The 26,316-nt window shown below is 46.9% G+C and overlaps 1 protein-coding gene and 1 pseudogene across 4 annotated transcripts in view; one reads left to right on the top strand and one right to left on the bottom strand.

Moving 5' to 3' along the window:
- Positions 1-26,316, top strand: part of ST3GAL5 (ST3 beta-galactoside alpha-2,3-sialyltransferase 5) — a 44,374-nt gene that overhangs the window by 6,742 nt on the left and 11,316 nt on the right. For 2 of the 4 annotated variants that reach the window (XM_054728112.1, XM_054728113.1), the window contains exons 2-3: positions 15,531-15,654; positions 17,007-17,118. In XM_054728112.1, the coding sequence (XP_054584087.1) occupies positions 15,533-15,654; positions 17,007-17,118 (234 nt within the window). In that variant the 5' untranslated portion in view covers positions 15,531-15,532. Of the gene's footprint in view, positions 1-14,892; positions 15,003-15,530; positions 15,655-17,006; positions 17,119-26,316 lie in introns of those variants that run through there. The other 2 variants (XM_054728111.1, XM_054728114.1) reach the window with 2 other exon arrangements.
- On the bottom strand, positions 19,022-19,570 carry LOC103299051 (60S ribosomal protein L13a-like; annotated as a pseudogene).

The raw sequence follows: 26,316 nt of genomic DNA, 5'->3' as shown, positions 1-26,316 counted from the left end.
CACTTTCTCTCACGAAGAATTATTTATTCAGCCCGACTGCTTGTATTTCCCATCCATGAAGAGTGAAATCGTTCGGTAAAGAGGTAGCTTCTAGACTTTGCTCTCTTCGTGGCTGCCATGGGGGTGGCATGCTCTGCGTGTGCCGTTTGCTGTTACGGGGCCACCGCCAGAGCTGTAATCTAAGGCCTTTAGTTAGAGCTCGGAGGACCCAAGAGGAGGGGCAGTTCAATGAGCAGTTTCCTCAGTTTACCTCAATGTCATGTCTTCTTTCCTCTGGCCCCTCCTCTGCGGTTAAATCATCTCAGAATGGTGGCAGTATGTGGAGCCCTCTAGCATGTTCTTTTTTCCCCCCATTAGTGGCCTGGACTGGTTATTAAGCAGCTGATCTCGGCTGACTGAGTGCTATAAGAACAGCCCCTGCCAGCTCAGTCACCAAGTCCTGCGGCATCTTCTTCCTGCACGTCTCTTGTACCCCTTCTTGCCGTCCCTGCTCTGGTCAGCTCCCGCCTCCCCTCTGGCTGCAGTGATCTCAGCAGCCCCTTGCCCACCCTCTCCCTTGGTCACCTTTGTCCTAGGGTGAGCTCACCACTTGCGGCCGCCCCGGGCCTCCTTTGGGGCCAGTTTGGAGGCCTGGTTCCTTCTTAGTCGCATCTCCCTGTGATCTGGCCTGCGCACGCCTCTCTGGGCATTGGGCATGCCCTTCCTACCATCAGGAATGCCTCTTCTATTTCTGTCCCTCACGGACCCTTTTACACATCATCCCAGCAAAGCCTCCCTGGTTTCCTGAGATGGAGCTAGCGGGTCCTTGCCCAGGGCATCCCAGGTGCACTGCCGCGCCTCTAGCGTGGCGTTAGTCAATATTCGGGGTATTTAGGTGCTTTTCACTCTCCCTGCCTGGGTTCTTCATTTATAGAGGAAAGGAGCCATGTCTTGTTTATCTTTATACTCCCAGGGCCTGTGTGTGGAAAGTGCTTGTTAAATGCTTATTTAATGGATTACTAGGTAAACATCAAATTACACAACAGTACCGACCAGCCCTTGTAGAGTTGGGCTCTACAGGAGAATTTAGCCCTGATACTCTAAGGCAGCCATTGCATGTTACGAATAACTTCTCTCCTTTGCCTCTGGAATGAATTTAAATTCAGACCATCCTTGGGAGAATTGAGACACTCAGATCCTTTTCCTTAATTGTCCAGTGCAGTCCCGCCTGCAGAAGGCTGGTAGGGCAGCGTGATCTCCGTCCTGGTAAAGTATGCATGTGCAAAGAGAAAAGACCCTAGACTATGGACTGGCATGCTAACTGGACGTCACTGGGCTGTAGTGTAACAACCAGTATGTGATTTCAAAGTGTTCTCTCTGCTTCTGCCTAATTTCTGGCTTCTAACTTTGTGATAACAGACGGTTCTCGAATAAGCGACATCAGAGTTCCCAAACTTGGTTGTGCCTCAGTATAGGGTGGTGGAGCGTTGGCGGTCTTGTTTTTAAATATAGCTCCCCGTGCCCTGCCGCAGGGGGCCAGCAATCACGGAGCTGCGCCCTCAGCGTTGCCCCTGGAGACCCGGGCTTCAGTGCGAGGATGGTTAGCTCTCACGTGGCCCTTTTTGCAGCCACTGGGCACTTTGTGAACGGAAGGGCTGAGTTCCCAGCAGGCATGGCTCACCGTGAGAGAAACTGGCATATCCGTGGCTGCTCGCAAGCAAATCCAGAGATGGTGGGTTTTTTTTCTTATTAGCTAAAAGTGGGCACAACCTGGAGTTATTTGAATTAAGTCGATAGAGGAGTGCCGCATGCTCATCAGCTACCACTGGGACCATTCCTGTATTCCCCGTGAAGTTTGACCTTGTTTGACCTCACACAGAATTTTATCCTTATCCAGGCAAGAATCCACCAGTGGGTGGTAAAACAAGTAGGTTTGGTGAGGAGCAGGATATTTGCGTAGTCTCTTAAGTGTCTCCCATCAAGTTACTTATTAATTACAAAGGGACTTTGTAACTTGACAGAACAGAAACCTGCCTTACCCCACTTGAACCAACCGGTCCAATTTAACACCAGATCAACATCATGTGTCCTGGGAAAAACGCATCAAGAAGGTCACAGAATCACTCCTGGGATATTTCTGCCCCAAATGGGCAACTCGAATCTAATCATGATGAAACAGACAAACCTCAAAGTAGGGACATTCCACAAAACAATTGGCCTGTACTTTTCAAAAAATGCCCATGTCATGAAAGATAAAGTAGCTGTTTCAGATGAAAGGAAGCTGGAAAGGTATGACCGCTGAATGCCACATGTGACCCTGCTTTCGCTCTCCGGCTGTTTGGGGGACTCCTAGGGGCATTTGTGTAAGGTCTTTAGAGTAGATAACACCCCTGAAGGAGAAGTAATTTCCCGATTTTTATTTATAACAATAGCCTGTGGTTATTGTATAAGGGAATGCTAAAATACGCAGGTGTAAATATCATGTCTTCGGCTTACTTTCAAACGGTTAAAAAAGTAATGCGTGACCTGGCTGGTGTGGCTCAGCAGTTGAGCGTCGACCCAGAAACCTAAGGGTTGTTCGTTCCATTCCTGGTCAGAGCATATGCTGGTATTGGGAGCTAGATCCCCAGTAGGGGGCGTGCAGGAGGCAGCTGATGGATGATGTTTCTCTGTCATCAGTGTTTCTATCTTTCTATGCTTCTTCCTCTCTCTCTAAAAATTAATAAAAATATATTTAAAATAATAAAGTGATATGTGGGTTATATACTGTACAGAACATGGTAACGGGGCAAATGTGATGATTGTTAACAGTTGGGGAGTCTGGGTAAAGGGTATACTAGTAAAGGAATTCTTTGTACTCTTCTTGCAATCTTTCCATAAGTGTGAGGTTTTGTCAAAAAATGAAGTTTAAAAGCTCAGAAGCCTCCGGGTCATGGTGCTGCAGCCAGTCTAGCATCAGGGCCTCGGTGGGGCCTCTCAGTGCCTGCCCTTCCGGTGGTCGGTTCTGCAGTCATTTCCCACAACCCGAGCTCTCTTCCTACGGGCTTTGCTTCCCCTGGCATCGGCAGAAAGCAGGCGGACAACCACTGACAGTGCGGCTTCAGCTGACAGGAAGGTTTCTTCCTTCAGTTCGAGACTTCACTCCTGCTGGTTGTCCTCAGATCAACCATCTCTGAGCCACACACTGACCTGGTTTAGACGAGGCCTACAACTGTCCTGTGAAAGCAGCGTCCCAGGCAGAATGTGACTTTCAGATGCAGTTGAGGGTGTTCGTGCATGAATTCGGTGTACTTCACCAGTGCCAATGTAAGAAACGTCCGGACCTGTAGAGAATTTTTATGAGTTTTACTTGAGCCAAACTGACAATGCAGGCCAGGAAGCAAGATCTCAAATGCTCTGGAGATTAACAGTTTTGCAGCTTCTTTTATGCATTTGAAATTAAGGAGGGGACACAAGGACAATTGGAGAAAGCAAGGCAGGGATTGGATTCCAGGATAGTTAACAAAACTATATGCTCTCTTGAGGGTGGACACCCCCTTAGAGGGTTATTACTTCTGATATTTCAAAAGTGTGTTAACCTAGACGCACAGGAACAATGGGCTGGGTTGGCTTAAAACCTTTCACTGAAGAACTTACAGGCCTGGGGTGTGACTAACCACCATGACCTGCCCAGTTAGGAATTTATGATCAGATCACCTTTGAGGTTACTGTCCAAAGAACCCCTTTTATTCGTCCACACCAAGGTGCTTTGGAAGAGCCCTTGCCAGCAAATACGGCCCCGGGCCTCAGCGGGTGCGTTTTACCCAGAGCTTGGCATTGGCCAGTTAAAGATGGCCCCCTCTCCTGCCTGACAGACCCTCATATTGTATGTTGTGGTAGAAATCCTGCAGGTACAATGTTCTGCATGGGGGGGGGGGTGTCCCATTCCAGCCCCCAGTTCATTTTTATCCAGGTGAGGGCAACCTTCTGTGCTCTGGCTGGAATCTCTCCTGTGGGGTCGGGGTAGCAGGGGCAGTTCTTGGATTTAGGAGGGTAGCTGTAAGCTGGGGGCTGAGGTTGGTTGTGGGTGGGTCTGCTTATCTGAATTTGCAAAGAGAGGAGTTCCTCTGAACTTGTCACCTCAGGGAACAGAGTAGGGTAAGCATGGTGGCAACACTTCTGTTCCTCCTTTCTCTTTCCCTTCCAGCTCTTCTTTCCCAGGAAGTCCTGTCCTTCACACACACACACACACACACACACACACACACACACACACACCCTCCACTCTCTCCTCTCTTGTGTCTTCCCTTTAATCGTTTTAAATCTATCTTCTTCTACTTACTCCAGCTTCCTGTTTCTGACTCCTAAATGGCCATCAAGTGTTAGCATCCACGGAATAAGCTAAGTTTTATGTTTCCTGTTCTTTGAAAAGTAGGTACGTGAAACTCGATTTTAGTGGAGGAAGGGGCGATACAAGTGTTCTCACCCAACCCTGCTCTTTACGTGTTAGCGAACATCCTCAGAGGTGACTTGGCCCTAGTCAGATAGCCAACAGCGGGCAGTGAGTATATTTCCTCTTTCCTCTTCTCTTAAAAAAACAAAATAATGCCCTAGATGGGTAGCTCAGTTGGTTAGAGCATCATCCTCATATGCCAAGGTTGGAGGTTCCATCTTTGGTCCGGGTGAGGAAACAGAAGGAAGCTAGGTAGACAGGGTTGGGACCTTGGGAGGGGGAAGTAGAACTCAGCTGGTGGAAGTTACTAAGGCAACCCATTTGGGCGGGGAAAGAAGGGCGTGCCTGGGAGCTGTGAACTTTAAAGTGTTGCTAAGACAAGCAGCTTGCAGATAACCAACCACAAGGCAGTGAGGCATGATGTTATGAAGGCAGAATTATTTGAAGGAACCAATCAAAAGCTAGCATATATATGCACATGCTTTCTCCCCCCAGTGTGCTAGGTCCCGGGCTCCTGCGGAGGGGGAAGCTCCCCTGTGCCCACGTGGCTGATGGCCATGTGGGACTCTACACGTGGACTAATAAACTTTAATTCACTTGGATGCTGAACTACACTCACCTGCAACATGGACCCGAAGCTCTGGACACTGGCTGCTCCTGGAACCCCAGCTGCACTTTTCCAGGACTGGCTTCTCTCAATAAACGTTGCTCCCGCTAACCATCTTTGTCCTCCAATCCGTTCTTCCGTTTTTCAAGACAACAAATCCTGACTCAAAACACCCCACATTTTGGTTTCAAGAGCACGTACTGTTGCAGATAAGCTGCCAGTCGGCGGGGGAGAATTAATCAGCCGGGCACTCAGAGAAAATTAGAAAAGTTGCCTTGACTGCAGATTGCACTAGTGCCGTGACTCAGGGGAGTGAGTCTCCAAACCCTGAGTGATGGATGTGGACGAAGCTTTCCCTTTATACTCTTAGTTCCTCTGTCCCCAAAATATGGGTCAGGCTTCTGGATTCTTCGTGGGCTTTGCAGGCCCCCCACCCTCCCCGAGAGTTGGGGTGGGGAAGTGAGACCACACCCAGAGGCCTGCCAGCCCCTCTGGGGATTGTATATGGTTTATGGTTTATGGCCTCTGTAAAATGGGAGTATTCCAGGAAACAGGTTTCGCAAGGCAGGACAGGCATCACAGATAAGGAATTTTATAAGAATGGAGTTTATTGGCAAGCAAGAGCGTACATTTATCGGCAAGCAAGGGTGTACGTCAGAAGGCAGGTTACTGGCACAGATTCAGATAGCTAGCCCCCCCCAAATGTCTTATTTTCCCCTTCAATACAAGAATTAATCAATGAATACATAAATAAAGTGAAACAACAAATCAATGTTTCTCTTTCTCTCTCTCTCTCCCTCCCCCTCCCTTCCTCTCTCTTGCTAAATAAATTGGGAAAAAGAAAAGGAAGTAACAATGGATCCATTTGTTCTGTTGCTCCCGCTGCCACCCCCGTGGTGGTGGGAGGGACAGTCATTTGATTTCATTTATCTCCTTCTTCAACGTACACACAGTGATTCTTGTTTGAAAAAGGATCCGTATCCCTGTTCTCCATGTGCGGGGCATACTGTAGACACTCCATATACACCCAGTAGTTGTGATATCTGCGTCCCTAGAAAGGTTCTGTCTTCACGTCTGCCTCTTGTTAGGACCCACTCAATTTGGATTAGCTTTTCTGTGGGGATCTAGGTGCAGGCCATTGGTCAGTGCATTCATTCATTCATTCATTCATTCATTCTTCAGTTCATTCCTTCAACAAGTATTTCTTTTTAAAATTTTTTTTTATTGATTTTTCACAGAGAGGAAGGGAGAGGGACAGAGAGCTAGAAACATCGATGAGAGAGAGACATCGACCAGCTGCCTCCTGCACACACCCCACCGGGGGATGTGCCCGCAACCAATGTACATGCCCTTGACCGGAATCGAACCTGGGACCTTCCAGTCCGCAGACCAATGCTCTATCCACTGAGCCAAACCGGTTTTGGCCAACAAGTATTTCTTAAGTGCATTTTACGTGGTAGGCGCTGTTCTAGGTTCCTTCTCTAGAAATCTTCTAGTGGGGAGAACAGACAGTAGGCACATGTGTCTGAGTAGCAGTGAGTGCTCAGAAGTAAAGAAGGGAAGTGAGGAACAGGGCTTGGGGGGTTGGAATGCTGTTTTACAGAGGGTGGTCAAGGAAGGTGACTTTTCAACAAAGACCAAAATAAAAATGCTGACAGAGGCAAAGGAAACAGGTGGAGGCCTGAGATGGGAAGGGGGGATGTTGGTGTGAGGAGCAGTAGGAAGGAAGCCTGCTAGGCTGAAGTGGAGTGAGGAGGAAGAGAGTGTAAGAAAGGTGGGGAGGGGAGATGGCTCTGGATTTGACCCTGCACGGGTTGCTGCCATCTTAACATCTTTGCCACTTCAGTGAAATCTTAGCAATACCATCTGTAGTTCTGGGCATGGTCTAGTTTTGGAGAGTGCGTTTTATTCCGAGGACTCAGGATTGTCTTGACACTTAAAAAAAAATTGATTTGAGAGAGGAAGGGAGGGAGAGAGAAACATCGATGTGAGAGAGATACATCTATGGGTTGCTGCTTGTACACACCCCGACCAGGTATCAAACTCGTGAGCCACACCGGTCAGGGTGCCGTAACACTTTTAAACGTGTGAAAAGCAGGCAGCTGAATGTTAGTAATGATGTATTCTCAACATTAGAGGAATACTGGTTGATTACAAGTAAATTAAACAGCATACCTCAGAATCATTGAAGTGCTTCTTGCATCTTGGTTGGTGGCCAAAATTAGTGGAACGTAGACTGTGCGTTCACAGAGCAACACTCTTATTTCTAGTTGCAGGAAACAGGTCCTCATCATGTTGCATGGTAGGTAGGACCTGAAAATCTTTAGGCTAAAATCTGTTGTAAGTATAGCTGCGAGAAGCTGGCTGGAGAGCAGGGTTACTCTAAGTGCTGCACCCACATAACCCTGGGAGAAACCTGCTCACATTGCTCATTTCGTGTCCTTACCTGGTCCTACTAGGTGGGAGATTCTGAGGATGAGGTCTGGGAATCTGAGTACATCACAGCCTCCTCCAGTGATTCTTGGTGTGTGGTCAGACTGGAGAATCACTGGCTGAGACCTCCGCGGAGGCGTTGGTAGGTGAATAAGGTATCAGAACCGACTGGGTGTGGTCTCAGCCAGTGCTCTGGCCAGCACTTGATGATTTTGATATCATGGGTGAAATTCCACAGTCTTAAAAGATGAATGAGACACTGCCTACTCAGTGGAAACAGGGAGAAATAGTGTGTTCCCCCCACTTCCCCCCCCCCACTCCCCTTAGGTGGTGGAAGAGGAATGGGATAAAGGGGCTCTTCTTGAGTTACATGGATCCAGGAATGTTGTTGTCCTTCCACCCCTGCACACCTGTGAACTCTACCTGGCAGGTGGCGTGTGAATGCAGGCCTGTGCGTGTCTGTTGGCTCCTGGTTAGATACTGAAGCTCAGGTATCATCAGGTTTTAACCCACAGTCTTTGGTTTTCAGTTTTTGCATTAGGTTTAATTACCTTTGTTAACCTGTAAGTAGAAGGCCAAAATGAGAGGCAACAAGCGTTCATTTGAGATCCAAAGGAATACTCACTCCCGAAGTGCTGATTCAGGCAGAAACCCAAATAGTGTTTTGTTAGGTGATGGCAAGAGGTATTTATGAGAAAGGGAAGGGGAATAATTAAAAGAATAGAAAGAAGGAATATCTGTAGGTGTAGATTAGCTAGCTTAGTGATGCTAATTCTAAAGAATGTCTTTGATCTTTAGTCTCTTAGTCAAAACAGTAGTGTGGAATACCGTGCTGCTTTAGGCCCAGTCCCAAGGTTATTTTGCCCAATTTTAACATTCTAAGATTTGAGGCAGTTTCTCTGGGATGGCAGCTCTGACTCCATTTTTAAAGTGGCTCTGTTTCTGTTATTTTTTCACACTTTTAATACTTTAAAAATATGGCAATGTTGGGATTTTAATATATACAATAGAGGCCTGGTGCATGAAATTCGTGCACGGGTAGGGTCCCTAGGCCTGGCCGGCTATCAGGGCTGATTGGGGCCTTCTGGCTGCCGCCTTCCTTCATTCCGCGCCACCCCCCCCCCCCAGTGGTCAGCACACATCATAGCGATCAATCGAACCCCCGGTCTCCTGGTCAAACTCTCGAGGGGACACTTTGCATATTAGCCTTTTATATATATAGATGACTTTGTCCCAATGGGTCAAGTCAGGGTAATTTCGCCCCCTAGGGGACATTTGTCAATATCTGGAAACACTTTGGATTGTCACAACTGGGAGAGATGGGGAGGACCAGAGAGTCTAGTGGTATCCCATGGACAGAGGTCAGGGCTGTTGCTAAACATCCTATAATGCACAGATAAACTCCTACAATGATCGATACCTTGGCATGCCTTCATTATTAAAAGCAAAACAAACAAAAAAATCCCTTCACATATATGTATACCCACCTGTTCTAAGACCTACCTTTCCTAAGCACCTACAGGTGGAAGGGCATGGCCTTGGAGGTGGATGGCTGTGGGTTGGAATTCTCAGCTCCTTAGTCATGTGTGGCCTTTGGCAGGTTAAATGCAGCTAGCAAGCCAATGAAGTAGTTGTTTTTAAGGCTTAGTGATACCATGTGTAGGCTTATTCCTCCCTCCAAATGTTAATGCCATGCCTACCCTTGCACTAGTAAGGGTGTGTACAGTAAATTTGGCAATTCATCGTGTACCGCTTTGTGGTGTCTACTCTACTCTTGTCTTGAATGGTTAATTCTTTTTTGTGTATGTTAAAACATATTATTGACTTCAGAGAGAAGGCAAAGGGAGAGGGAAATAGAAATATCAGTGATGAGAGAGAGTCATTGATTGGCTGCCTCCTGCACATACACGTCCCCCACCCCCCCGCCACTGGGAATTGAGCCCACAACCCAGGCATGTACCCTGACCGGAATCGAACCTCCTGGTTCATAGGTTGATAATCAACCACTGAGCCACACATGGACTGGAAGGCGGGGCCTCGCCCTTACCCGTCTTCATCGGGCCTTGATAAGAATTGTGTCTTCTTCAGGCGTGCAAGCATCTAAGAAGAACCGGTTACATTTTTATGTGCAAGTGGAAATACGTAATTCTGAACCCCAGGTCTCTTCTGCTTAAAGATGGTTAGTGAAGCAATGGTGTGGAGGCTCTCACCCTGGCAGTCTGAGTGGAAGAGGCTCAAATGTATGATTCCTGAGACGCTAGTTTCGTGTGGCCAGGCCTTTAGGGACTATGACGTATTCCATATGGTTTGTACCATAATTTACCCACAGATTCTTTCTTGTAGGGTATTTTAGATGTTTCAGTAGAGCACATGCTTTATTCTTCGCTATTATAAAGAATAAAGAATAAAGTCTCTTAGTCAAAACAGTAGTGTGGAATACCGTGCTGCTTTAGGCCCAGTCCCAAGGTTATTTTGCCCAATTTTAACATTCTAAGATTTGAGGCAGTTTCTCTGGGATGGCAGCTCTGACTCCATTAACATTCAACTTCAGTTTTCATCTTAAATATAATTGAGAAAATACATTTTGGGGACTTGGGGGGTGGGTATCGTATCTGATGACAGGCAATAGGCTTACAATACACATTCCGTTCAATGGGAGATGTTTCTTAAGGGTCTGATATGTGCTGCACCCTGTCCTAGACGTTGGAGATCCAAAGACGAACAAAGTTCTGGCCCGGCAGCTCAGCCACCAGGTGCTTGTGGAAAGATAGAGGAGACCTAAAATGTTAACAGAAAATCCAGTTCTCTGTGGTACACATATAGCGAGCGAGTGCCCAGCGACAGCTGTGGTATAGAAAAATGGTCTTCACAGAGGAAGGTGTTTAAGGATGAAAAGTAGTTCACCAGGCAGATGGTTGAAGGGATTCCCACTGGGACTGCAGGTCCTGTGCCAGGGCATGGAGGCAATACTCGGGCACGTCCAGGATTCCCACGGTAACTTTGAGGCTAGAGTGTGACAGACAGGTTTGTCACCTGGAGTCCTAGGACCTGAGATGAGCTGGAAACTACCAACCGGATAATATATTTCAGAAAGACGGCTTTGAGGGGACAGCATTGAGGTGGGGAGCCAGGTAAGTGACCTCCACTAGGGGAATGTCAGTGGGCATGGGACATCCAAGAAGGTATGATTGAGAGGCCCTGGGGATTAACTGGGGCTGGGAATGAAAGAGGGAAGACTGGGGTTAGCCTGCAGGTTTTCGGCGTGGATGGCTGAGGGGAAGGTGCAGCGAGGGATAGAGGAAGATGTCAGGTGCTACTTGGTCTGAGATGAAGATAGTAGGCAGGGCGATAGAGACACAGGTCTGAGCTGGGGTGAGGGGTCTGCCTAGAGATATGGACTCGGAGGTGCACTCCCTGGAGGAGGAGCATGAAAGGCAAGTGATTAAATCCTTAGTGAATAGTGTGGGACAAAGAGAACATTGTGCTGAGGATGGAAACCGGGACCCTGTAGTGATAAGATGCGCGTGTGCAGGGGGAGGGGGGCACGTGTGTGTGGGGGGGTTGGGAAGGGAATGGGGGGGGGGTTGATGACAAATATGTGATACCTTAATCAATAAAGTAATTAAAAGAAAGAATTTAAAAAGAAAAGAAAGTAGTATTGGATTACAACTCAAAGTTTAAAAAAAAAATCTATGAGGCCATACTGATATAAATAAGTGATTAATTAAACAGACAGATTTCCCAAGCAAAGAATTTCAGATAATTTCTGTAGACAATACACCCTTCACAAGATAGAGCATGTCTCCCCAACCCTGAGTGTAGGATGTGCATAGTGACTTCCATCCAAAGAGCGCAGAAGGGGAAGGGGGAGAAGAGTAACTTCACATGGAGACTCCTGCCAAACACAACCTCAACCAGGTGATCAAGGACAACAGCAACAAGGAGGAGTCAGGTGCCTTTGAATGAACTTCACCTCTGTGGGCTTCTTTCCCAAAACCCATAATCCCAGTAGACTCACGAGAAAGACATGCAACAAAGCCCAGGTGAAGTACATTTTCCAAAGTACCTGACTAGTACTTCTCACAACCGTTAAGGTAATAAAAAACAAGACAAGTCTGCCCTAACTGGTTTGGCTCCGTGGATAGAGCGTCTGCCTGCGGACGCAAGGGTCCCAGGTTCGATTCCGGTCAAGGGCATGTACTTTGGTTGCGGGCACATACCCAGTAGGGAATGTGCAGGAGGCGGCTGATCGATGTTTCTCTCTCATTGATGTTTCTGGCTCTCTATCCCTCTCCCTTCCTCTCTGTAAAATATCAATAAAATATATTTTTTTTAAAAAGAAAAGATGCGCGTGTGGGAGTTGAAGATTCTGGGTCGTAGGTTGATAATCATAGGTTGATAATCAACCACTGAGCCACGCCGGTTGGGCATTAAATAGTTAATTCTTAATTTTGAAAATGTCAGTGCTAGTGCTACACATGGACTGGAAGGCGGGGCCTCGCCCTTACTCGTCTTCATCGGGCCTTGATAAGAATTGGAAGCGTGTCCCAGGCATCCCAGGCGTGGTGCGCAGACGACATGAAGGAAGACAAGACTCAGGCCATCAGCGCTGACGCTGGGGAGAAGAGGCCGGTGGAGGAAGCCCAACGTTTAGAAAGGGGTTAGCGGGGGGAGAGGATGCTGACCGAGACCTGACCTAGGCTGAGTGCTTGAGCGGCTTGGGAGGAGGCTGCCTCTCCAGAGAGACCCCGGAAAGGAAATGGAGTGGGCTGGAGAGAGGACCCTGCCACAGGGCCAGAGCCACGCCTGTAACTGCAGAGGCAAGTGCCTTCAAGTCCTGTCAGATGCGTTGGAAAAAACAGAGCTGGGCGCTGCCTTTAACTTCCCTTTCTGTACGGTAATAGCCACAGCCACCACTTAGGCAGAGCTGGTTATGCGCCACCACTGCTCCCCATAGTCCATGCTCTGCGGTAGGTAATGTTACACCCATTGCACAGACGAGGAAACTGAGCTGCAAGAGTCAGTCACTCGCTCAGCGCTTCACAGCTGGTAGGTGGAGGAGCTGAGCCCAGTGTCAGGCTACAGATCCTGCACTCTCCTGAGATCCTCTGCAGTGTGATCAGGAACACAAAACAAACCCCAAAACCCACAACTTCTTTTAGCATGTTACATGGCAGTGATGGTGAGAAGAGGGTGGTGTTCAGGACTGTAGACCCTCCTGTCACCCCCAGAGCCCCTCCTTTCCTTGCTCGAGTCACTTCCTGAAAGTGCAGAGGAGGATCACCTGATGTACCAGTCATGCCCAGCAGGAAACCAGAAACCACACAGACACTTAGGGCAGAGAGGGCTCTCCTGCGGGGCATTGATGACACAGACGCTGGCAGGCCTGCAGCCGCCGAAGCGAGAAGGAAGTGTTAGCCCCGACCGAAAAGCTGCTGCCACCCTGGGCTGCCGCGCACATATATCGGAGAACTCCCGGACGTGCCTTGGCTTGTGTCCAGTAGGAACCGAGGGTGCCAGGTGCCCACCACCCCTGCTGGAGTCGCAGGTTCAGCCTCCTCGCCCGCTACTGTGGCCGCCCCATCAGAAGCGCCACCAAGTCCGGGGGGTGGAAAGGCTGCTTCTTGCCTCGTGTCTTCCAGTCTTCCTCCAGGATGTCCGTGCCACAGCACAGCTTCACAGCAGCCAGCTGGCCAGCGAGGGTCTGGGACATGTCGTTTACAGGTTTACAGCCTGAGGGGCGGAGGAGAGAGCCACGGGCACCACCGTAGGCAGAAGTGGAGCCCGGGTTCTTTCTGGAACCACGTCAGCCTTGCTCTCTGGAGCTCCACTTGGCTGACCATGTATGTCAGCAACCACAACGCTGCGGTGTTTAACAGCCTTCCAGGGTCTCAGTTGTTCTAACTTCTCATTTAAGAATTCAGTAGGGCCCTACCCTGTTTGGCTCAGTGGATAGAGTGTCAGCCTGTGGACTCAAGGGTCCCAGGTTCGATTCCGGTCAAGGGCATGTACCTTGGTTGCAGACACATCCCCAGTGGGGGTGGGGTGGGGTGGGGTGCAGGAGGCAGCTGACTGATGTTTCTCTCTCATCAATGTTTCTAACTCTCCCTCTCCCTTCCTCTCTGTAAAAAATCGATAAAATATATATATTAAAAAAAAAAAAAAGAATTCAGTAGGTTCTTCAGCAAGGGTTTACTAGTGAAGTCCTGGGCACCATTTTTCTGAAACTGCTCAAGTAGAATCATATATACCTTTGAAAATTCTTACCCTCTAGTGCTACACAGAATTGGTGTTGAGGGAGAGGTTGTTTATACTAATAAAAAATTAAATACTTGAATGTCAGTTTGATCATTTTTTCCCCCCAAACAAAATGGCACAACCCTAATGGGGAAAATGAAGTGAATAATGAGAACTTCCTCCTGGCTGAGAGACTCAGTATAGTAAGGACATTTCTTAAATTGATATATAAATTTATCATAGCAATAGGTGCCTATATTAGTTGAGATCTGACACTGCATTTAACTAACAATTGCTTAAACAAGACAGAAGTTTGTTTCTCCATCATGTCACAGTCCGGAGGCAGGCAGTCCAGGGTGGAATGGCGGCTCTGCCGTTGGGATTGTCCAGGGACCCAGGCCCCTTCTCTCTTGTTGCTCCACTAACTCTCTCCCTCTCCCTCTCCCTCCTCCTCCCCTCCTCCTTCCCCTCTAAAAAGAAGAATTAAAAAAAAATTTTTTTTTAAGTATAAGAGCTCTAGTCGGTTTCTCAGTAGTTAGAGCGTCGGCCCACTGACTGAAGGGTCAAGGGCACGTACCTGCAGCAGGCAAACAGTCTGTGTGCCTCTCTCATATAGATGTTTCTCTCTCCCCCTTCTCCCTCCCTTCCACTCTCTCTCTAAAAATCAGTGGGGGCGGGGTAAGGGAGGATCTTCTGGTAAGGATTTTAAAAAAAGTAGGAGAGTATTGAGATTTATATGAGCCCATGTACCCATCGCCCAGCTTCAACAATTACCAGTGTAAAGCTAGTCTTGTGTCATTTGTTTCCCCACCACATACTTATCCCCTTCCTGACTTTTTTGAAGCAAATCTCATTTCTGTTCGTTTATCTATAAACTAGAGGCCCGATGCACGAAATTCATGCAAGGGGCTCGGCCCTCACAGCCGCAGTGGCTGCCCTCCGCCCTTGCAACCCCGGCTTCGCCTTGAAGGTCATCCGGAAGGTCGTTTGGCTGTCCAGTCTAATTAGCATATTATGCTTTTATTATTATAGATATTTCCACATGTATCTCTAAAAGGTAAAGGCTTGTTTAAAAAAATTAGACTTTTTATTTTGGGATAATTGTAGATGCACACGCAATTGTAAGAAATAATACAGTGAGATCCTGTGTAATTTTTTTTTTCAATTAATCCTCATGCGAGGATATTTTTCTATTAATTTTTAGGGAGAGTGGAAGAGAGAGGGAAAGACAGAGGGAAACATCGATGTGAGATAAACACATTGATTGATTGCCTTCTGCACAAACCCCAACCAGGGGAGGAGCCTACAACCAAGGTATGTGCCCTTGACAGGAATTGAACCCGGGACCCTTTGGTCTGGAGGCCGATGCTCTATCCACTTAGCCAAACCGGCTAGGGCTTTTTTTTTTTTAGGTCCTGTGTAATCTTTACTCAGTTTTCCCCAATGGTAGCATCTTGCAGAACCATAGTACATATCACAACTGGGATACAGGCAAAGTTACAGAACATTTTCATCACCACAAGGTTCCTTCATGTTGCTTTTTTGTAGCCGTACCCACCATTCCTTATGTGACTCCTGACAACCACTAATCTGTTCTCCATTTCTATAATTTCAAGAACGTTGTGTAAATGTAATCGTACAATATGTAACCTCTTAGTCTTTGGCTTAGCATAATTCTTTCCAGGTTCATCCCAAGTTGTTGCATGTATCAGTAGTTCACTCCTTTTATGACTGAGTAGCAGTCCTTGGTATGGATGTCCCACATAAAGGCTCTTTAAAAATACCATTCACCTAAATGGTCCCTCTTTTTCCTCCTCCTGCTCTCTTCCTCCCTCTTCACAGCAATGCCAAGCGAGTATCACTGTGCGAAACAGAGAAACGATTGCTCAAGACCCTCCCTGCAATGGTACACCCGAGCGCAGAACAAGATGCGAAGACCCAACTTGTTGTTAAAAGACATTTTCAAGTAAGTATGAGCCCTTGGGCCCAAAGATCCCCCAGTTTGGGTCAACTGTGTAGAATTGGGAATACCGTTCAATAAGAGCCCTAACGGTGACTCTTACTCTTGATCACACTTGGTCAAAGGATCACTTAAAGGCACACTCATTAGCGCGTCCGTGCGGGTGCCCTGGGTTCGTGCATCAGACTGCACTTGGTGAGAGGGCAGTGCCCCGCCGGGGGCCCGCAGGCTCTGCACCTGAGCTCGGATGCCCACGAGGGCAGCTCTGACCGTGCACAGCTCTTCCTGCTGTTATATAACAAAAGAGGGCTTTTTCCCTTAGCTATTTAAGTTAATCAAAAATATGATTAATTAAAGGCCCCTAAAGGCATTTGAATAACATTAAATATTGAATGCTAAAAAGGATGACAGGTGTCTCAGCCAGGTCACCGTTACATCCTAGTAAGTGTTAGAATTGTTAAAGGAGGAACTTGTTAGTTTTATATGGTACCAGCTGAACCAAGTTGAAAATTACCCCTTTTTCATGTCTAAATGTACTAACAGAGCTCTGAAATCTGGTTTCACATCTCACTTTACTAATTTAGAAGGCATAGATTTAAAAAGGTGAGAAAAGGAAATGTACATCCATAAATACTTATATCACTTTCCATCTCCTTTTAGTCATTAACCAATATTTATTGAGGCCTGCACATGCCTGGCACTGTGTTGGGTGCAGGCCACATGGCAGCAAATAGAATAGACTAGATATGCACCCCATGCTCCTCACAGTGTGGGCAAGACAGACTCATGACCAGGAGTTACAGTACCGGGGGGTCAGGGCTGTAGACACTGGGCCTGCTTTTAACACATTTTCCCCTTCCTTTAAAAAAAAAAACAAAAAAAAACCCATCAAGCCTGGAGGTCATGGCATGATTCCCTGTCAGGGCACATACCCCAGTTGTAGGCTTGATCCCCAGTAGGGGGCATGCAGGAGGCAGCTGATCAATGGTTCTTTCTCATCATTGATGTTTCTATCTCTCGATTCCTTCCTCTCTGAAATCAATAAAAATATGTTAGAGAGAGAGAGAGAGAGAGAGAGACCTACTCAGAACCTCACTGTCAATAAAAAATAAGAATAAAAAATATATTACTTAAGTCCAGTAACCTGGACTTAACAAAGTCCAGATAAATGACTAATTTATCTTCTCAGGGAATAAGTAGTGTCTTAAGGGGTCACCCCGAGGTCACCTGTAAAGACAATACTTTGACGCTGCATAGCAGACAAACTGAATTTGGGTTAGGTTTTCACTTATTTCCCATGATCACGCTTGATTGTCACGTGACTGCATCATTATAACTAATTGATTTTTCTTTTCTAGGTGCATACTTCTTGTGTTTGGAGTGTGGATCCTTTATATCCTCAAGTTAAATTATACTACTGAAGAATGTGATATGAAAAAAGTGCATTATGTGGATCCTGACCGCATCAAGGTTAGATATCCCACTGGTGTGGTTTAAATGGAAACATTTCCAAACATACATTTAAACAGTAGTATCATCTCTAACATATTGTAAGTAGATGTTCATTAAAATTATAAATAGCACTTAGTCTTAGCACTCTAAAACCAGAATCAGGGACAACCCAGCCTAAAATACAACCCCTAGCCCACAGCATTCTTCTGTGACTGAGGTCACGGGGTCAGGGGAATTCCACTCACTGAACTCGAGGACATCTGTCATGTGGTTACCAGGCCCCAGTGCTGTCAGTGTCATGTTCTTAAAACAGAAGGGGAAGAATTTATTTTAATATCCTCTGTCATTCCTGCATTTCGTCTTCCTTTTTAATGATTTCACATTGTATTTCGAGATTTTTTTCTTAAATTTACATTTATTTTTTTAAGTCACTTGACCTACTAAATGCTCATTTCACTGATTATTTGAGTGCTTAAATTATCCAGTAACGTCCAGCCTTGGATGAAAGAAGAGATGATTTTAAGTAAGGTAGCGTGATGATAACCAATCACATATGGGTGCTTTCCATGTGGTATTTAGTTATTGTGACTGCGAGATTTCCCTGTATTCTCCCCAGTTTACAGATGAGGCCTGGGAGGTTAAGCTGCTTGCCCAAGTTCACATCTAGTTTAGTTAACTCATCTAGTTTAGTGTGCACTGTGTAACTTGTAAAAGTGCGTTAGTCGTGTAAACTCATTTAACCCTCGGAACAGCCCTGGGATGTAGGCACTGTTATTAATCCCATCTCCCGGCTGAGGAAGTGGAGGACAGGAGACTGGCACCTGTGCACGGTTACCATGGCGAGTAAGGGGTGGAGTCGGGGCTCGGACCCAGCAGTGTCGTTTCAGAGTCTGAGCTCCTGATGACCCTGCACTCTGCCTGGGTAGGGAGTCTGTCCTAGGAGAAGAAGCCAGAAGAGGTGGACAGTGCGATGCAGAGAGGAGAGAGCTGAAGTTCCTGACCTAGAATCAAATGTAAATGCCACTTAGGAACAAGGTGACCTTGGGCAGGGAACTTGTTTTGAGACCCAGTGTTCTTAGCAATGCAGTGTAGGTAACAGCATCTGTGTAGCAGGGTGGCCGTCCAAGTTGAGTTAGATAATATCCACACGTTCCTTTTCTAATCCTGATTTTTCTTCACATGGTTCTGATTTAATCTGTCTCTCCTGAGTGCCTCAAACTCTTAGTGATATAGACACCGAAGTCAATGGAGAGAGCGTAGTTAAACACACAGTTTGGCCTAGGCAGACACCGTGTCTCAGGGGTCTTGCTGATCACGGAGCCTTCCTGTCCTCCCCGCTTCTGCCCTCCGCCGTCCGCTGACTCAGCATTTCATCAGCATTAGCACGTGTGCTTCGCTGGAGCAGGATGTGTCCAGTAGCCACTGCTCGGGCCTTCCCTCTCCTCCCGATCTGGCTGGCTTTCAGACATCCCCAAGTCCCTTTCCACTCCAAGGCTCTTCACAGCTCTCTTGAATAGGGTTTTTAGACGTCCGGTCTCTGTCTCCTGGGAAAGGCCTAAATGCTCATATCTGTGAGCGCTTCCCTTTCTGTGAGCTGCACTCTCCACATTCTCTGTGCATCCTTCTGCACACTGTTGACCAGCTGCAAAGGTAATTGCTCTTGAGTAGGGATTAGCTGAGAAAGGTGAGCTCTCTTGTGCCAGGCTTACATAAATTATTATATAATTTATGTAAGCCTTTCGTTGTCCCATCTAAAGTATAAGTTATTTGAGAACGGAGATGGTGTTTATAAAAATACAAGTTTCTGGGACTTCAGGAAAAGGAATCATGACCTAAGATTGCCCTTTGGAACTCCGTGCTCTCACCCATTGCCCCAGATTGATGTCTCCTTGTTCCAACTTTTCTTTCTTTTTAATGGGGCTCAGACCAGGAGTCCATGGGTCTCGAGGACCTTTGTGTATCTGTCAGTTCTCCTTTACATTCTTCTGGGCCCGTTTCTGTAGCCTCATGAACTGCTTTCCCTCCTGGCCATGGGTCTTGGCCTTCTTCCTCTTCTCCTCCAGCGCGGCCTGACCGCCAGCCTCATGAGCCAGGCGCCCTGGGCAGGCCGCCTTCTGTGTGGGCTTCAGAAGCACAACATTGAGGGCAGCGGGAACCACCATTCGCTTTTACTTGTAGGTGACGGGATCCCGTCAAACCCCTCGAGGCTCTCCAGGGCGGCCTGGCCTGCTTGGTCTTGCCGAGTAGCAGGCCCCACGCAGTCTCGGTCTGATGGAAGATGTGGCTGGGGCTCGGAACTGGCAGGGCCAGGTACTTCAACTGGTTTCTGTAGAAATTGCCAGAAATGTTGATGCCCTCACAGTGCACAACCACCACCTTCTGGCCCAGCAGTACCTGCCTGGCCATGGTGGCCACCAGGTGCCCAGGAGATGGTCTTGGCCATCAAGCTCAGGACCTGCCTCTCTGCCATCTTCAGCAGCCACTTGGGAAAGCTCCTTAGCTGCTATTCTGCATGCAGGCACGCCCCACTAATCTAATGTGTGGATGTACACTCTTCTTATTATTATTGATTTGACAGAGAGAAAGAGAGAGACAGAGAGAGAGAGAGAGAGAGAGAGAATGAGAGAAACATCAATGTGAGAGAGAAACGTTACTTGGTTGCCTCCCATGCGCATTGACTGGAATCAAACCCGCAACCTAGGTATGTACCCTCACTGGGAATCGAACCCACAACCTTTTAGTGTATGGGAGGATGTGCCAACCAACTGAGCCACCAGGCCAGGGCACCACTGTGGTATTTTGACTATTTATTTGTCTTCCTCACTGTCCAACAAACAAGCCCTTGAGAGATAGGGATTGTGTGCTAACGTTTTACACTAATTAATATGTATTTATCTATATTAAACTCCAGAGGGAGAGGGAGATATTCCTTAAACCACAGTTTGTTTTCTCATCTTTGAATTCCAAGTTGTACAGAAAATCCACAGTTAAAAAGCAGGAAATTTCAGGAATGTATATTAAGTTTAAAATTCCTTGGAGGAGTAGGACAGATACTTCCTGTTCCACTCTCCATGTCTACCAATAGACAGGAAACAGAAAAAAGCCCCCCTATCACCTTCCCCCTGAAACATGGACTATGAGTCCTCCATTTAGGCTTATGGGGCCAACTTTTACTACTGGGCCAATAACAGACTCTGATAGCTGCCAGTACCCTGCCCTGATTGGCTCCAGTGAGGGTTCCTGACCAATCACTGACGAGGAGGATGGAGGTACCTGATGGGCAGGGCCAGCCTCCCAAGCCCACTGCCTGGGTAGAGGAAGGGTGAACACAACTGTGGTTCCCTAGAGAAGGTGTGGAAACCCCCTAGGCAGCCCGCCGTGACCACCACATCAACCCAGTTCTCAAGATTATTTTTTTACAACTGAAAATAACACCCCAAATTCAGATAATACAGAAATGAATACAGTGGAAAGTCCCCTGTAATTTGTGGGAAAAGGGAGGCCTAGGAGGGCAGTTAAATAATTCACACATTGCCGGAACTGGTTTGGCTCAGTGGATAGAGCATCGGCCTGCGGACTGTAAGGTCCCAGGTTCGATTCCGGTCAAGGGCATGTACCTTGGTTGCGGGCACATCCCCAGTGGGGGGTGTGCAGGAGGCGGCTGATTGATGTTTCTAACTCTCTATCCCTCTCCCTTCCTCTCTGTAAAAAAATCAATAAAACATATTTAAAAAAATAATAATTCACACATTTGTGAAAGTCTCAGTTCATAAATCAGTAACGTAAAAAGTAAAGCCACCCTGTAACCGTGGTGGAAAGAGGGGTGTCTTTTATTCTATTGAGACTTTTTTTAATGTAGCTTTTTAGCATTGTTGACCCTGTTGAAATGCCACCGTGGTCCTCACAGCTTGTCCTGCTTCATCCCACACAGAGGGAGCAAAAGGCAGGTGCCTCACAGGGCCTTCCAAATGAGAGGCAAGCAAGAGCTGGAAGTCGCTGAGGATTTGGGGTGGGAATAGCAGGATGTGAGACTGAAATGCGGTAGGTCCAGAGTGCAAGGCCTCAAATGCCACACTCTAAGCAGCTCCTAAATTTGATATGAAGTCATGCATCATTGAACGAAGAACAGAAACCCCAAATAGAGGAAATGGTGGAGGAAGCTGGCTGGTGCGGCCATGGTATTCTCCATGGCTGGGAGATGGTGTTCCATAAGAACTCCCCACAAAGACAGCCCTGCCTCCAGGCTCTTGGTGGAGTGAGTCCAAAGCGATTGGACAGATCTGAATGATGGTGGGTGCACATTAGCCGAAGAGGGTCTCCGAGCCATGAGGGTGGGGCACTGTTCGCTCTGTTGATGACCTTCAGCCACGCGAAGTGTTGTGGCCCCTGCTGCCCCTGTTGGCTGAGCACGTTCTGGTTGCCCTGGGCCTGGCCTGCAGTCACAGAGGTGTGTGGTTATGGTGGTTGTGGGTTTTATATTTTCTATTTAAAGATGGGATGGCCCTCAGAATGCCATTTGTGGTTTTGTTTTGTTAGTTTTTGTTTTTTATAAAGGCTGTTAGCAATGGCCTCTGCAGGAATGCTTGGACACGTTGAAAGCATGGTTGAGAGGTGAAATTGCACTTTCCTCTTCAACATCGCCATCCCCCTCCCCTCTGGTAACCACCATACTGTCGTTTGATTGGAGAAAGACACTGTGTGTATACAAGGGAATACTACTCAGCCATCGGAAGGAAGGAAACCCTGCCATTTGCAACAGTGTGGATGAACCTTGAGGGCATTATGCTAAGTGAAATAAGTCAAACAGAGAAAGACAACTGTGGTATGATCTCACTTATGTGTGGGATATGAAACAAAAAGCAACATACTTTGATTTAAAAAAAAAAAATACCCTGGTTTTCCCTGGCAAATCGTCAGGCATTGACATTTGCAACTACCAGTTGTCTCTTTATTCTTAATTGTGGGCAGCCAGCAAGTTCAGCCTGGAAGACGGTTTTTGTTGTTAACTTTATAGACTTTTAGAGAGAGAAAGGAAGGGGGGGGGGGAAGAAACATTGATTTGTATTCCACTTATTTAGGCATTCATTGGTTAATTCTTGTGTGTACCCTGACCGGGGATCGAACACACACCTCTGGTGTGTCAGGACAATGCTCTAACTGAGCTATCTGGCCAGGACCCTGGAAAACTTAAAAATTGAAGCCCCCATTCCCACGCCTTGATGTGAGGGGCCTGGGAGATCCTGTGTCTCTGAGAGTCGCCCATTCTCTGCGAACCCCGGGTGCATGCAATCCAGACCCTTCCGCATCCTTTGGAGCTGTCTGCAGAGAGAAGAGGAGCCTTCCTCTCTGTCACAGCTCCTCCGCAAGGTGATCCTCTCCGAGAAAGGTGAGATTCTCCTCCAAGGCTTTAAAACTTGAAAGGAGGAGGAGAGAGGCTAGGAGTTCCTGGTTAGAAGAAATTGCCCCTCGGGGCTTTCTCAGAGCTGGTTGTGTGTCTTTGAAGGAGTTAACACAGAAGAAAAAGAATTGCTGTTGCTTTCGGCATGTCTGGTGGCATTGGGAGCATTTATTTGCCAGGGGTTGATGATTGCACCCACTGTGACTGAGGCCAGGTCACGGTCAGAAGACAATGCTAAGCCTTGTGCTCTGCTCGCTGTCCAGAAAATTAAGTTTGAAGCCTGCAATGGGACTCGGCCAAAATGGAAATAGAATGAAAGTTCACTCTTTCCAAACGAAACATCTAGAGAGAAAATGCGGCCGCCCAGCAGCTCCGAGCACCGGTAGCCTGAGCCCCCCCCTCTCCTTCCAGTCACGCGTCAGTCACCCGCCTCTCGAGGTCTCCCCGGCGCTCTGTCCCGGAGGCTTGTAAAACCAGATGCTCGCGATGTCCTTCTGTCGTGAGGAACCAGACCTTTGTCCTCGAAAAATTGCTGTTTCTAACCTTCAGACCCAGATGCAGAGACAAGCTTGTCTAGTATGCGCAGCCCCTCTGCCCTGCCCCCTCTGGCTGGGCACTGAGGTCCTGCTGGGTAGCAGGTGGGGCGGGGGGCTGGCCCTCAGTTCTGGGGCTGCTCCGGGAGGGACCGGCTCCTCGCGGGCTCTCCCACGGACTGTTCATGGAGATCTCGATTCGCGTTCAGACTCCTGTTCCCCGGGGTTGGTGCGCTGCTGTCTGTAGAGGCTGCGGTTTTGGGGTTTGGGAGGTAATCATGAGCCCAGACTCTGCCAGCTCTGCCCTTATGGTTATGCTGCCTTGAGCCCACAAAGTGCCTGTACTAGCGCCAGTCTCGCCAGGTGTCTCAGGCATCATGACGTGACCTGAGACCGTGATCATGCTTAGTGTCTGCAGCCTCACCTGAGGCTCCAAGAATAACAGTTTCCCTTGTCAGAACCAGGGCCAGAGCCTCTCTCTCTTGCCCTCTCCCCTTCCTCTCTCTCTAAAAATCAATAAAACGTATTTTAAAAGTGGGGGTTCTGCTATAAGATAGATATGTGTCTACAAAAATGTTGTTATAGCAGCTGCAGACAGAGTACCCATGTGGTGGTGGCCAGGCTGTGGGATGCGGAGCCGAGGGGCCACAGGGGGCGGGTGACCACGGGGGGGTCTGTTCAAGAATGGGGTGGGGAGGGGGCTTCACCAGCCACCCCTGGGACAGGGAAATCTAAGGTGGAGAGAATGCTTGACTAGCAGGCTCCCTGAAGAGGGGAAGGCTGGAAACATTGTCCAAGGAAGACCTTATCAAGTTTGCCAAGAAGTAGGTGATGCTAATACAGGAAGCTAAATCAAGATATACAGGTATTGGATCGAAAATACTCATCTTCATCACAATATCCTGTAATGATGGTTAAGAATTATGTTTTTAATAGTTCATTGGCTTGCTTAGTTTACCAGGGAATCCAGTAAAATCTTAGTGTAGTAGAACCTATTGTTATTTAACACTAACCATTTGCCTCTGATGTTTTTTCATTATCTCATATCTCTAAACTGCATTTACCTTTGGGTTATTAATATAAAGTCAGGGAGGAGGATTTTTTAAAAATATTTTTTTATTGAGTTTAGATAGGAATGGAGAGGGAGAGAGAGATAGAAACATCAATGATGAGAGAGAATCATTGGTCGGCTGCTTCCTGCACGCCCCCTACTGGGGATCAAGCCTGCAATCCAGGCATGTGCCCTGACCGGGAATCGAACCCAGAACTCTTCAGTCCCCAGGCTGACGCTCTGTCCACTGAGCCAAACTGGCTAGGGCAAGGGAGGAGGATTTTTAAAGACAATTTGTTAAAGTTAAGCACATTTTGGATTAAAGACTTAAACATTAGACCTGAAACCATACAAATCCTAGAAGAAAACATAGGCAGTAAACTCTCTGATATTGCTCTTAGTAATATTTTGTTGGATATGTCTCCTTGGGCAAGGGAAACAAAAGAAGAAATAAACACATCGGACTACATCACACTAAAAAGCTTTTGCACAGCAAAGGAAACCCTCAACAAAGCCAAAAGATAACCTATCAAATGGGAGAAGATATTCACCAATGATATATCCAGTAAGGGGTTATTATCCAAAAGATATAAGGAACTCATACAATCTAATACCAACAAGACAAACAACCCGATTGAAAACATGGGCAGAGGGCCTGAGTAGACATTTCTCCCAAGAGGACATATAGGTGATGCTCGGTGTCACTAATCATCAGGGAAATACAAATTAACAACACAGTGAGATACCGCCTCATACCTGTCAGAATGACTCATCAATAAATCAATAAGCAACATGTTGGTGAAGATATGGAGCATGTACTTTTGGTGGGATTGTAAATTGGTACAGCCCCTATGGAAAACAGGTCTGTTGGTTTCTCAAAAATTAAAAATAGAACTACCATAGGACCCAGCAATCTTACTTCTGGGTATTTATGCAAAGAAATTCAAAACACTAATTCAAAAAGGTATATGTACTCCTGGGTTCATTGCAGCATTATCTACAATAACCAAGAGATGGAAGCAACCTAAGTGTCCATCAATAGATGACTGAATAAAGATGTGGTCCATACATACAATGGCATATTGCTGAGCCATAAAAAGAATGAAATCTTGCCACCTGTGACAGAATGAATGGACCTAAAGGGTACTATGCTGAATGAAAAAAGTCAGACAGAGAAAGTCAAATAACATAGGATTTCACTTACATGTGGAACCTAAAAAAATAAGTGAACAAACAAAATAGAAACAAACTCATGGATACAAAGAACACATTGGCAGTTGTTAGATGGGAGGGAGTTTCAGGGGCTGGTGAAAAGGTGAAGGGATTAATAAGTACAAGTTAGCAGTTATAAAAATAGTCACAGGGAATGTAAAGTACAGCACAGGGCACATAATAATATTGTAATAACTTTGTATGGTGGTGTCAGGTGGGTATAGACTTATTGGGTGGGTCGCTTGGTAAGTTATATAAATGTCTAATCACTTTGTTGTATAGCTGAAACTAGCATAAGGTTGTATGCCAAGTATAACTGGGGAAAAAAAAAAATACCAGCCATGCCAAAAACATGTTATACAAAAATCTAATAAAAATAACAAGACTTTGAGAAAAAACATAGCTGGGGCGAACATTTGAAACTATATACAGCAATAAATGATCTTGGTAATAGTACTGTCATAGTTCAAAGGACATGTTCAATCCTAAAAATAATCCAGGAAACATAGGACTACACACACACACACACACACACACACACACACACGTGTGAAGGTGGTTTGGAGGTGGGAGGGGTAAGGCAGGGCCGAGGCTGCTGAGTGTGGACTTGAGAACCAAAAGCTCTGTGACGAGGGAGGACCTCTGCCAAGCAGTTGATCCCAAGGCGGCATTTGGCCGGACTAAGCCAGGAGGAAGGCTGTGGGGCATGGGCAGTGGCACCACGTTCCCCCGGGCCTTGTGGGTTCGGCTGGGCTAGTGTACTTGGCATGAGATAGTTGTTCCTTGTCGATGCAAAATGTTAATCTACAGGGAAAATTGTATATGACACCAAGGCAACTTCTGTGTTGACATGACATTATTCCTTGGTTACATTGAGAGTGATTTCCAGACTCTATGAAGCTCATTACCCCAACTGATAGGTAAGCCTGATTTCTCACCCTGAACAGATTAGAACCTGAAATATGGGGAAAAAAAATTTAATTGTGGTAAGAAACACATAACATAGCATTTACCTTCTTAGG

This window comes from Eptesicus fuscus, chromosome 16, assembly GCF_027574615.1.
Source record: "Eptesicus fuscus isolate TK198812 chromosome 16, DD_ASM_mEF_20220401, whole genome shotgun sequence".
NCBI classification, from domain to species: domain Eukaryota; kingdom Metazoa; phylum Chordata; class Mammalia; order Chiroptera; family Vespertilionidae; genus Eptesicus; species Eptesicus fuscus.
Note: the sequence above shows the minus strand (reverse complement) of the source record. Positions and strands in the feature narration are given on the sequence as shown.